Genomic DNA, 13,038 nt, shown 5'->3' with positions numbered 1-13,038 from the left:
TTTTTTTTTTTTGGTATTAGTATTCTTATGCCTTAGTTTACTCATCTATAATATGGAAAGAACCTTTTGTAGCCGCAGATAGTAGCCTCAGTCCTCCCAAGACTATTGTGCAGAATAATAATTAAATTGATAGGTAGCTTGCAAAATATAGGGTGTTCTTTAAATAACAAGCAACATTATATGTTAGTGTTGGTTCTACTGGACTTTGTGTTCTCTCTTACAAAGAGAGTAAACATTCATTTAGAATTACAAAAGCTCAGCACATGCTCAGCGAGTGACTAACAGTGAAGGATTCGACTCCTTCATGTACATAGTACATACAGATGGTCACCACTTTACAAGTAAGTAGAGTGCACAATCAAGGCTATTTTTCCAGTATCTGAAAGTCAGTGATCGAGGGCGGCCCGCTTGCCATGTGCACCAGTTTTTCTTGCTTTGTGGCAATAAACAACTTTGGATGGGCAACTGATTTGAAGTAGTCCATAGAGCCATGCTTTTCCCAGAAGAAGAGGAGATTGGTCTCATCTTTGATGATTTTGGGTGTCTCAGGCATCTCCTAGGATACAGAGAACAAAGATCTGTTAGAGAACAAGAAGATGCTAAAAAAAGAAGTGACTTCAATCCTTTGGCATTTGGCCTTCGTGAGAAACATAGCACTTTAGGACTATGACTATGTAACATGATGATACAAGTTCTTCATTTGTTCATTCCAAAAGCGCTCATTACATGCCTATTAGATGTATGGCCCCGTCTATTCATAATAATTAATTTCCTTAGTTAAGTGGAGAGAAATCCAATTTCATCATGAAGATTGCCCAGTACACTAGTGTCTAGTTGTATCCTGGCATGTAGGGTGAAACATCACCTCCAACACGGGCATAAAGCATTATCAAATTAGTGCTCAAATCTGAGCACTAATGACTCTAAGACCTGAAAACCTTTTGACCTCTAAATGTTCAAAGCATACTTTGGGAAAATAATTTAGAATTCAGACATGTTTATCTCTGTATTTAAGTCAATAATTGAAGGTAAACAAAAACCCCACCTCAACACACACAACTTCCCAGGCATATCAGCAGTCCTTTGATATGCAATCCTTTGAAAGGCAATCCTTTCAAGACAATTTTTTGACAGTTGTAATCTCTTTAGATCATCCTCTTGTGAGTGAGAGAAAAGTCAAAAAGTGCTTTCATGGAAAAACAAAATTCAAATTCTAACTTGAGATGCTTTTCTATTCTTTTAATCTAAAAGAGCTAAACATCCTTTTGAGATTTCCCTGGGGTTTTCAATGTCAACAAGGATTTTATTTTCCAAACCTATTTTTCTCCTGTTTTTCCCCCCCATCTCAGTAAATGGGATTTCCCCTCTTCCTCCTGTTGGTTCAATTTCCAAAATATAACCAGATTCTGTCTCCTTCTTTCCACTTGTCTCACAATTCTCCTCACTCACCCCAGCTGTTATTACAGCATCCTAATTGGACTCTATTGCCTCCTTGCTAGTCTATTCTCCAAGTTAGAAAAAATATGCAAAACCAGGACACTTCTCAGTTTGAATTCCTTTCCTCTACTTATCTTTCCTCTTTTGCAGGGTTAGCTTCCAGATCCTTGGGTGTCCCTTCTGATCTTTAAAACTTGCCTATAACCTCTTGAAGGTCTAGGGCTAGGTGCACTCAGACCCCTGTATTTGGAATGCTTGTCCCATCACCCCTTTGATGGTATACTCCTTTCTGTTGACAGCTCTGAGCTCACAAGGAGCTCTGTCTAAACATTTTCTCTATCTCAGCACCCTGTTCATTGGCTTTACAGCATCTTGCCCTTTTTGCTGGTCATTTGGCTCATCTACCGTCTATGTTCCTTGGAAGATTGAGTTCTATAAGACTTTGGCTCACTACTGTCTACTGAGCTGTTGACACTCTGCTTGAAAAACAGAAGGCTCTCAATAAACAATGTTTGTTGAATGAATTCACGAATGAAGCTACTGCCCTACTGTAGACATCACTTTCATCTCACTTGATCCAGGAAAGAAACACATGCACCCACATAAATCCTAGTTGGGGAGGGACTGGGTGGTGAATTATACATTTAGTGAATAAGAGTCATCTACTAGTCAGTGGAGAAACATTTGGCTGTAGTGGGCATGTGTTTATGTCTTTATGTTTGGACGGGAAGGTGGTAGTGGAGATGAGGCTGGGATGACACAGAAAACTGGCACCAATGAAGAGAGGGAGGACGTGGAGTCAGAAGGCCAGGGTTTGGGGCTTGGCTCACAGCTTTTTGCTTTGTACTCTTCGACAGGTGATTCATCCTCCCTGATCTCAGTGGCTTACTGAGTTTCTTAGAGGCAGACTCCATTGTCCTAACGCCTACAGTCATGTAGGTCAGGTAAGTGTCAGTAAGGCTCAAAGAAAGATGGAATGTTCAGATGCCCAGGAATGGGAGGTGAATAAGGATCAGGTAGGGATAAGAGCAAGAGGAAGGCAATTTCCCTTTTATGTACTTTGCCACTGCCATCTTGCTCCATCTTGCCTCACAGATCCTGCCTAGAACTGCCTCTGGGGATCAGTTCAGTTCAGTTCAGTTCAGTCACTCAGTCGTGTCTGACTCTTTGCGACCCCATGAATCGCAGCACGCCAGGCCTCCCTGTCCATCACCAACTCCCAGAGTTCACTCAGAGTTGCGTCCATCGAGTCAGTAATGCCATCCAGCCATCTCATCACCTAATGACCTGGGGAGTTCATCTTTTGGTATCCTATCATTTTGCCTTTTCCTACTGTTCATGGGGTTCTCAAGGCAAGAATACTGAAGTGGCTTGCCATTCCCTTCTCCAGTGGACCACATTCTGTCAGTGGGTCAGAAGTAGGATGGGAAAGTAGGTGGGCAGGTGAAACTGTGGTAGGAAGGAAAGAACTGGGTCATCCTGCTAGGGGTGTCTGCCTCTTGGGATCACCTACAAATGCATGGGCTGTAAATGAAGGTAAATTGGAGACTGGGACCAACTGACCTTTAGCAAGACGGGTTCGTCTTCATTTTGAGCACTCACAAACAGTTGAGTTTTTGAGATTCTTAGAGTCACAGGAAGCTGAGAATCCTCTTCTGATACATAAGCAACCATGTCAAATTTCACTGGCAAAGAGAAAAGCCAAAAAAGAAAGTAAATCCATTGTATTTTCATAAAATCAAGTGTTTATGAAGATGCTGTGTGTGTGTGTATGTGTGTGTAGTTATGTCCCCAACTATGATGTAAGTACCTGAAGCTCAGAAATGGAATTTATATTGACACATCTTTGTATCCCTCACAATGTCTGCCATATTTACTAGGCAAGTAAATACCTAATAACTTTAGAATTCTCTATGTTGAATGAATGCTTGTAGGTGGATTATTTTTGAATCTCTTATAATTATATTAATGGGATAAGACCTTGGAATTTGTGAAGTCATGAGTAAAATGGGGAGATTTAGGGAAGCTGATGCATTCATATGTTGCTAAGAATAGTGAAAAGCAGTTCAGTTTTCCTTAGAGAACAATGCTTAATAGGAGCTGTAAAATTATTTATGCCTAGAAATCCAGCATTTGGAATATGCTCCAAAGAAATACCCTCATAGGACAAGAAATAATTCATACAAAGACATGTGCAACTGAATTATATAGAGGAAACCCTGGACACCTGCAAAGCAACATGACTGAATATCCTAGGGCCATTAAAAATGGCAAATAACATATACTCTGTCCATATATGGGAAAATTATGTGAAATAATATCAAGTAGGAAAACAATTTATTTTGTAGAACACAAGATAATTTGTGAATGTCATAGAGTAGAAAGGATATTAGCTGAAATATATCCAATCAGAAATAGCCCTGCTTGTTAGCACAGAGTAACCTCTTTTGATCTCTGAAAATCATTTTGTTTACTGATGACATGTCCTTAAGCTAAAAATATGTGCAACATGGAAGCTGGCTTGGTGTAACAGAATTTCTTGGATCCTAAATTTCATTCTTCAGAACACATGCAAATCTTCCAGTTTTGTTTTTTTTTCTTTAAAATTATTGGGTGCTTTGCCTCACAATTATGTTATCAAAGATACGGATTCTTTCTAGTTTGGTGTTATTAGGAAGTTTGATGAGCAGGCTCCTCATTGGCTTCTGAGTAAATTTGGGTAAGTCATTATATATTTCTGAGACTCAGTTTCCTTACCTTTAAAATATGAGGATAAGAGTGTCTCAGAGAACCAAGGGAGATAATACCTCAGAAAGCTTTTTACTGCACTTAGTGCTTTCAGAGCTAGGACACTTGTTAAAGCTTTCAGATTTGGTTGAAGTTTCTGGCCTAACCCAGAAGTTTTTTTTTTTTTTTTTTTTTAAAAAAACCAGGGGTGATGTGCTTCCTGTGCAAAGCCAGGAATCTAGAGAGGTTTATTCTTTAAAAGCAGAAAGCTTAAAAGAAATGCAGAAATAAAAAGGTGAGGAGAGGGCTTCCCTGGTGGCTCAATGGTAAAAGAATCTGCCTGTGAATGTGAGAGACAAGGCTTCGATCCCTGGTCCGGGAAGATCTCACATGTGGTGGACAACTATTTAGCCACTGCTTGAGAGCTCAGGAACCACAACTATTGAGCCCTTGTGCTGCAGCTGCTGAAGGCTGAGTCCCCCATAACCCCATGCTCTCCAGCAAGAGAAGCTACCATAACGGGAAGCCAGACCACTGCAACTAGAGGGTAGGCCCTGCTCCCCACAACTAGAGAAAAGCTCCTGCAGCAATGAAGACCCAGCACAGCCAAAAATAAACAAATCAATCTTTTTCTTTTTTTAAGATGGAGAGATGACAGAATTGTCCATTTACCTGCCTCCTCCAGATTATTTAATGTAGCAGCCGTCAGGTATGGACCTGACATATCTCGAATTATACTTTGATTGAGGGCGTCGTTCAGGATGCATTCCTGGTGGATGACTCTCATAAAGTTGTATTTCACGTTACTCTGGAAGCTGTAATGTGCTGATCTGGGCTTGATGATTTCTAAAATCATTATCACAAGCTCAGATTAATGTCCAAGTACAAACACGGATGATGTATCTGCTCTAATACAAGCATACAAAGTAGTTATTGAAGGCACCTGAAGAATATCCCAAGGGAGGTGAGGAAATTGACATAGAAGTGAAATCACCCCATCAGCGGAATTGATTCCAGGATTACCCCTGTGGTTACTTATGTCTAAAAACTTTGATTCTTCAGGCAATGGTTGTTGTTGTTGTTTTTTTTTTTAAGAGATCACATGTACAACTTTTTTGGTTGTTTGGAGGTTTGGAAGTAACCAGGAAGACTCCTCATATTCTCCAACTACATTTTCAAATGAATGCACCCTGAGAAAAGAATCCACTAAAAATTTTATATGTCACTGAGGTACCAGTATAAATGTCTACCATCTTTTTGCTTTAAAAAAGTTTTTTTCATTTTTTTTTTTTTCCTATCTACCACCTTTCTGAACGGTGGTATGTTTCGAAGCTTTACAAATCTTCATGGCTCTGAATACTTTTACTTCCAGGAATCTTTTATCACTGAGGAAATAAATGATGATAGAAATCAAGATTTATTGATATAGACAGTCATTGTCACATTACATATATTGGTGAAAAACTGGTGCTCTAAAATGTCCTTTATGTATTGATAAATGAGGAAAGCTGCATATTAAATTGCACATAGTTGATCCTAGGAATGTTCTTCATGTTTGTTACTCTGTATGTACACAGAAAAGACTGTAAGGAAAGTAATGTAGTGCTGGCAGTGGTAAACTCTGAGGGGTAGTATGAGTAATTTTAATTTTTTTTTCTTGTATTTTCTAATTTTCTAGGTGAACATGTGTGATCAACTGTTACTTTAAAAATATTAGATTTATAATTCACGAAGAGGCTTGTACAGTAAAGGCAAGGGGGAAAACTCATGACATCTATAGTCAGGTAGCACTGATATGATTTGATGCTCTACCCTTACAGACTGTGAGATTTTGGGCAGGTCACTATCTCACTGAGCTTAGTTTCCTCACATATAAAATGAGAGTGCAGAGTTGCTGTGAAGGTTAGAGATAATGCAATCATTAATAAGTTAGTACTGTTTGTAGTATTAGCAAAAGTAATAACAACAATAATAGCAAACATTTATTAGGTATTTTCTATGTGCCAGGCATTATTTTAGTTCAGAAGTTAGCAAGAGTTGACTCATTTAATCTTCACAACAATTAGGGGCTTGGATGAACTCCATTTACAGTAGAGGAGACCAAAGCATAGAAAGGTGAAGTAACTTGCCCAAGACATAACTAGTATGTGGAATAGCATAACCTGCAAGTGGTCACTCACTCACGGTATATAATTACTTTCTGCCAATAGGCTAGAAGTCACATGACTTAATCATATGGCCACCAAGTAAGCCTGTGAGCACATATGCTAAGCTCAAGCACTTACCGCTCTCTTCCTTTGCAGAAGGATAAAAATTAATTTTCATTTCTTACAATTATCAGACAAACGGGTGGTTACCCTCTTGTTACTCTGGTTTTAGGTTTTATTTTCCCCGACACTCTGCTGTCTGCATTTTGTTGAAAACAGAAAACAAGGATATTATTGTTTGACCCCTTACCTTCTTCGGTATCATTGGCAATGGCTTCCAGGTCGTCATCGGTGATGAACTGATTTAAACTCAACCGTCTCTTCTTCAGAATCTTCCCACTGGCTGTCACCATCACCACATTCTCCTTGAAGCTAAGCCTGGATGTCTTAGAGGTTTCCGAGGTATCCAGGGACATAAACTTATTCATGTGGTCCTCACGAAGTGGCTCATAGCTTGCATCATAGAAGGACTTCTGCGATGAAGGAAAATAGAACTGAGAGGCCAGTGAACAAGACTCCTTTACAGTAGGAGTTTTGTTCAACAGTCTTAGAGAGAAGAGTGGCCATTTTGGCCTTGGCGACCCACGTTTCATCGGTCTTTCCCTCCCCCAACTCTCCTTCCCTCTTTCCTCTGTATGCCTCCCCTTTCCCTCTTACCTCCCACCTCTTCTTTTAGGATTTCCCTCAAACGATGTGATCTTGGCAAGGTTTTTTGTCATCCCTCTTCAGACTCAAAAATGAGACCTTGTTATACTTAGTGAAGTAAGTCAGAGAAAGACAAGTACTGTATGATATTACTTACATGTAGAATCTAAAAAATAATACATGGCTTCCCTGGTGGCCTAGTGGTAAAGAATCCCCCTAACAAGGCAGTTTGGGAAGCTCTCACTTCCTGTGGAGCAATTAAGCCCCTACACCACAACTGTTGAGCCTGTGCTCTAGTGCCCAGGAACCACAACTATTGAGCTCACATGCCGCAGCTATTGAAGTCCATGTGCCCTAGGGCCCATGCTCTGCAGCAGGAGAAGCCAGCCCATTGAGCAGCCCGAGCACCGCAACAAAGAGTCGCCACCGCTCGCTCGCTGCAACTGGAAAAAAGCCCACGCAGCAGTGACCCAGAACAGTCAAACATAAATAAATAGAATTATTTTAAAAATAACTTGAAAAAATATACAAATGAGCCCATAAACAGATCAGCAATAGAGTCACAGACATAGAAAACAAACTTAATGGCTACCAGAGGGGAGAGGGAAGGTTAGGAGGGATGAATTAGGGATGTGAGATTAGTAAATTCAAACTACTATACATAAAATAGGAAACCAAAGATTTACTATATAACACAGGAAATTATATTCAGTACCTTGTAATAACCTATATTAGAAAATCATCAGAAAAAAATGTATCACCGTGCTCTACTCCTGCAGCTAACACAGGATTGTAAATCAACTACACTTCAGTTAAAAAAAAAAAAAAAGAGAGAGAGGTGATGAGACGGGTCTTCAAGTGATGCTAGTGAGTGACTTAGCCTTCCAGTTAGTTCTTTCCAGATGGTTAAACATCTACTTGACAAGGCTCAAATATTTTAGGAATATTCCTCTAGATACAGCTTTTAGAGTCACTATCAAAGACACACAAAGCAGGACCTATACTGTTTTGTGGTCTCTTAGCGAAATAACACAGCATCTGAATGACTGCAGATTTTTTACTTTCAGTTGGCCTGCTTCCTCCACCGCAGGTTCATGGACTATTAGATCTAGAAAGCTATCTCTAATCTCTGGAGCTGATGTTAGAGAGGATATCCACAACATATCATTTAAGACCCCTGGGGAAGTAGCCCAGGGGGCCTGGCCAGGGAGGGCATAAGCAACCTTCTGATGGAAGGCTGACCCAGGAGATTTCATTCTTGGAGTTTCAGGTTCGTTCTCCTCTGTTCTGGGAAAATCCACGGAGATGAAGGGTGCCATCAGCTGTTAGTCTAGAGAGGGAGCTGGCCTCACTTATCATGAAGAAATGAATCTCTCTGGACTTCCAGTGAAGGCAGAACAAACACATCTAAGATTCAGCTGTTGCTGTTCTAGTAGAGAAAATACTGTGTAAGGATAGCAGTCTCCTAAGAATTACAGTCATTTGCTTACCTGATTCAGAGAGAGGTGGTCAATTTCAGAACTGTAGTCTTCATTTTCACTGTTAAACAAGATGATGAGAATTTAATTCTGTTTGTTATATTACTATATTCACTGGGCAACATATTTTAATAACCAAACTAGCTTTGGGTAACACACATACATAGCCATTATTGTCATCTTTGAAAATTAAGGACTTCTATGCATATACATCCATACAGTAATTTGTACCTGATAATGTGAAATTAGTAATCATCAGGCCAGGCCTTGAACTTTACTTGTACTCTATCAATAAAAATGAGGCTTGACCAATTTACTGTAGAGCACAGGTACTGTAACCTATAATGGAATATAATCTGAAATACATATATACATATATAACTGAATCACTTTGCTGTACACCTGAAACTAACACAACTTTGTAAGTCAGCTATACTTCAATTAAAAATTTTTTAAATTAGCTCCCCCTTCATCAAAACAAATAAATAAATGAGGCTTGGCTAACGGATTGAAGAGTGGTAACTGAATTTCAAGGAAAACATTTAAATTTTCAGGGAGAATTCCTTTTGAAGCACTTCATCTAAATTTGAATCAAATAGGTTATTTGTTGCACTTTGCTTTCCTGTATTCATTAAAACAGATTTAATCATTATACTTTCCAAAACATGCAGGCAACATTTCCATTGTCTGCTTTGTGTTAGTGTGTAGGTAATGTGGAACACTGCATCTGTTTAAGGTGTTCTATAAGTTAAACTTTTTATTATCTTTCTTTTGCATCCGAATGAGACTGACTGCGTAGGTTTCACGTGCTCAAATTGCTGTGAAGCCATTTCCCATTCCAGATTGAGATCAAGAAGTTTTCCTAAGAAAGGTTTCTCTTTCTGACAATCTATTACTGTAGCAGAGCATATGAATTTGACTGAAGCTGGGTCTAAGTAGATGTTGAGAACTGCTAGGAGTCAGGAGACCTTAAAAGTAATCTTTCTAAAATGGCCATCTCTCTGTCAAAAATTTCACCTTGGTTTACCTACTAGATGCTTAATTTCCCTGAGTCTTCTCTGAATCTGCCCTGACTTCAGAGGTAGAACACATCTCTATAGCCTCTGCTGGTCTTGCCCCATTGATAGTTACTGTAATCCTAGCTGAATTCTTTCTTTCTTTTTAAAAAAATATTTATTTTGAGCACAGAGTCTTAGCCACTGGACTCCCTGGCAAATCCCTCCTAGCTGAATTCTAATGTGCCTTGCTTCCCTCATTAAGTCACAAGAGACAGAATCTCTTTCCTACCTGTAACAGTTCTTCAGGTCTTCAAAGAGGTCAGGGACTTTGGCCATCTTCACTTCTGCAACAGAAAACACCAGTAGCTGTCAGTCTGGCCATTGTGTGAACAAGACACCTGCAAGGGGAACCACCTCCCTTCTGCGCTTCTAAGACACTTAATGAATGAGTGAGCTCACACCCAGCATTCTTCTTTTCAATTCCTTTGAATGATCTGCCTATGTATTTGCCTCCCCTGCTAGACTGTAAGCTTCTGTTAGAATCTCGGTATCTCTTCGGCATCCAACCCAATGCATTGCATTTGGTAGGCATTTGATGAAAATTTGAATAAGTAAAAAACCAAAACCAAAGAACCTCAACAAGCATGAAATATTTAACTTATACAGTTGCAAGAGAGAGAAAGAGTTAGAAATTCCCAGTTTTCTCTGAATAGTTTTGGACAGCAGAGACTACCCCCAAAGGAAGGCTTGGCTGTAATCTCATGCTCTCATAGGAAACCAGTTCCTCTGTCGCTCAATTTCCCACCAGCAGAGAGGGAATCATTTTCTGAAATCTGACTAGGATTCTAATTAACTCGCCAAACCAGAGAGGGACGGCAAAGGAAGGAAGAGGCTTAAGCTTCAGAGAAGGCAATTTGAGAGATCACAGCCAAGGAGGAAAAGCAAAAAATATTATAAGAGCCAAAGATGCGATAAGGACGATACCTTTGCTGAACCGAGCTGGCAACAATGAGATGACTGGCTCCCTCGTCTTTGCGCGGAGGCTTGAACTGAGCCAGGCTACTTCGCCTTTTGTCTGCTTCGGAGTGGGCGTGGCCACGATTACGTCACTGGGAATTTACAAGATTTCTGTTTTGTATGTAAGTTCATTCAACCTATACCGGTCCAAATAATGACAAATTGTATACATGAATATAGTGTTTTCAGGAAAAATTCCTAGAGATTCCAGGAGTTTCTGACTTGATTCATTTATTGCTTTTGCTGTTAACAATTTTAAACGTGTGGTCTTAGAAAAAGGGGAAAAGGGCAGGAAATTTAAATTTCTAAAAGTATTTGGTGGAGGAGGGAGGGAAAACTCCCCAAAGCAGAACTGTAGATGGTTAGAGTTGGAGGGGTGCTTAGGAGCTTGTGTTTCGGCTTATTTCGTTTATTGCACCCCGGGGCTGAGTATGAATTGATGGAATACTTGACAGCCTCTGGCAGCTAAGGAGTGGCTCTTGAGGGAAGCCGATCCATCTTTTCTGCAGAGGTTTGCTTGAGTAGCCATAAATCACTCTGAGTGTGGGAAGACAAGCTCCCAGTTAGGGCACGGTAGAAGACAGAAAATCGACAGTCAACCACAAAAGTCAATCTTTTACTCCTCTGAATACTGTCAGTCTGTTTCAGACAGAAGTGACAGAGCTTTATGAGAAAACTCTATGCCCTAGCTCATGTTACAGCAAAGTTACCTTCTACCAGGGCCCAAAGAGAAGTCTAGTCTTTTCTAGGTTAAACACAAGGTATATTAGGATAGCTGGAGACTCAGGGAGTAGCTGGATTCAAGAATGGAGATTGGGTGAACCTCCCTGGTGGTCCAGTGGTTAAGACTCCACGCTTCCACAGCAGGCGGCATGGGTTTGATCCCTGGTTGGGGAACTAAGATTATACATGCCATATGGCATGGCCAAAAAAAAAGATTGGGAGAAAGGAAGGAGGGACTCTTATACATGAAACTGATTCAGTGTTGCCTGGCTGTTATCATCAAAGACTTTTTCAGTATTCCGAAGATGGCCCAGTTCAGGTGGCAGGACACCAGACTCAGCAGATAAATGTCTTCATTTTCCTGGTTGGAGTTTAAGCCACCTAATTTTAAATAAAGGAAATGGATGGGGAGAGTCAAGGAGGAATTTTTTAAAAAATTAAAGAGAGAAAGACAAGGCACCAAAGTGCAACATGTTATTGAAAAGCACGAAAAGCTCAGAACCAGAAGTAAAGTGTGAGTAAGGTATGCTGTTTGGTTTTGTTACTTGTAAATGATGAGGCTGATTTTGTGATCATCAAGGTCTGTCCTAGGTGCAAAGTCTCTGGTTCTGATTCTGTAGCCCAGTTCAGTTCCTTCTGGTCATAGATCTGGTGTTTTAATAGTTATAAACAAGAGCCACAGAAATAAATGGTATCCTGGGTGCTGTGCTGTGCTTAGTCGCTCAGTTGTGTCTGACTCTTTGTGACCCCATGGAATGTAGCCCACCAGGCTCTTCTGTCCATGAGGATTCTCCAGACAAAAATACTAGAGTGGGTTGCCACGCCCTCCTCCAGGGGAACTTTCCAGCCCAGGGATTGAACCCAGGTCTTCTGAGTTGCAGGTGGATTCTTTACTATCTGAGTCACCAGGGAAGTCAGTCCTGGATGCAGGCAATGTAAATGTAGGACCAGGCTGGGGTCCAGCTTGGGGATCTCAGGAGGGATCCTTTTGTGGACAGTGATGGCAGCGGATTCTCTACATCTGTGCTTCCCTTTGGGATCCCCTGGTGGCTCAGTGGTAAAGAAGACGTGGGCTTGATCCCTGGTTGGAAAGATCCCCTGGAGAAGGAACTTGCAATCTGCTTCAGTATTCTTGCCTGGGAAGTCTCATGCACAGAACGGCCTGGGAGGCTATCGTCCATGGGGTCGCTGAGAGTCGGACATGACTGAGCACACACGCGTGCACGTGCTTCCCTTCAGGCAACACAGAAATCTTAGCTCCGATCACCCCCTCTTGCCTCCTACAGATCTTGTGAGAACTATTACTAAGAAACAATTGCAAAGCACATTGTGAACGTGGGCTGCTATGGAGATGCGACTAAACAAAAATAATAACAGCGCTAATGATGGCTTCTGTTCCTGGGAACCTGTATAGTCATCACTGTAACACTTCAGTTCACTGAAGAAAATATCGTTCTTATGAAAATAATAATTGGAAACTCCGATAGGGAGGACATTTTCAGGCGAACGCCTCCACTGAAACCCTGAAGATACCCAGTTTCTGGGAGGGATGCAAACCACCTCTTTGGTAATCCAGGAAAATACCCTTGGTTGTGCCGGCAGTGGCAACGCCCATCCTGGCCGATGGCACATCTCTGTTGTAGAAAATTCCTCAAATGTGGCTGTTAAATTTCTCAAGGGGGATTTGAACGTTTTTTCTAGTCAGCCAGTTGTGGTTGGAGTCTTTTTCTAGGACGTGACTTTCCTTGAAACCAGTTTTCAAAGAAAGAACAAAAATGTGGGTGGGGTTTAGAAAGTGAGAGGTCC

The 13,038-nt window shown here is 40.8% G+C and overlaps 1 protein-coding gene across 1 annotated transcript; it reads right to left on the bottom strand.

Annotated features, from left to right (window-relative positions):
* IL1A (interleukin 1 alpha) lies at positions 1-10,512 on the bottom strand. The gene is made up of 7 exons (XM_068981435.1): positions 10,477-10,512; positions 9,782-9,836; positions 8,507-8,555; positions 6,622-6,844; positions 4,837-5,010; positions 3,001-3,122; positions 1-556 (listed from the first exon to the last, which is right to left on the bottom strand). The coding sequence occupies exons 2-7, from the start codon at positions 9,826-9,828 to the stop codon at positions 365-367; spliced, it is 807 nt and encodes a 268-aa protein (XP_068837536.1). The 5' UTR covers positions 9,829-9,836; positions 10,477-10,512; the 3' UTR covers positions 1-364.
* Between the last annotated feature and the right edge of the window lie 2,526 nt (positions 10,513-13,038).

The sequence above is a fragment of the Capricornis sumatraensis genome, chromosome 1 (genome assembly GCF_032405125.1).
Source record: "Capricornis sumatraensis isolate serow.1 chromosome 1, serow.2, whole genome shotgun sequence".
NCBI lineage: Eukaryota > Metazoa > Chordata > Mammalia > Artiodactyla > Bovidae > Capricornis > Capricornis sumatraensis.
This window is presented reverse-complemented; position numbering and strand designations above follow the sequence as displayed.

Coding starts and splice junctions, on each gene's coding strand:
- IL1A (XM_068981435.1), bottom strand. CDS start 9,828: ATGGCCAAAGTCCCTGACCTCTTTGAAGACCTGAAGAACTGTTACAG. Junction 6,845..8,506: donor ACCACCTCTCTCTGAATCAG/GTAAGCAAATGA, acceptor CCTTCATCGCAG/AAGTCCTTCTATGATGCAAG. Junction 3,123..4,836: donor AAATAATCTGGAGGAGGCAG/GTAAATGGACAA, acceptor TCTCTTTGCCAG/TGAAATTTGACATGGTTGCT.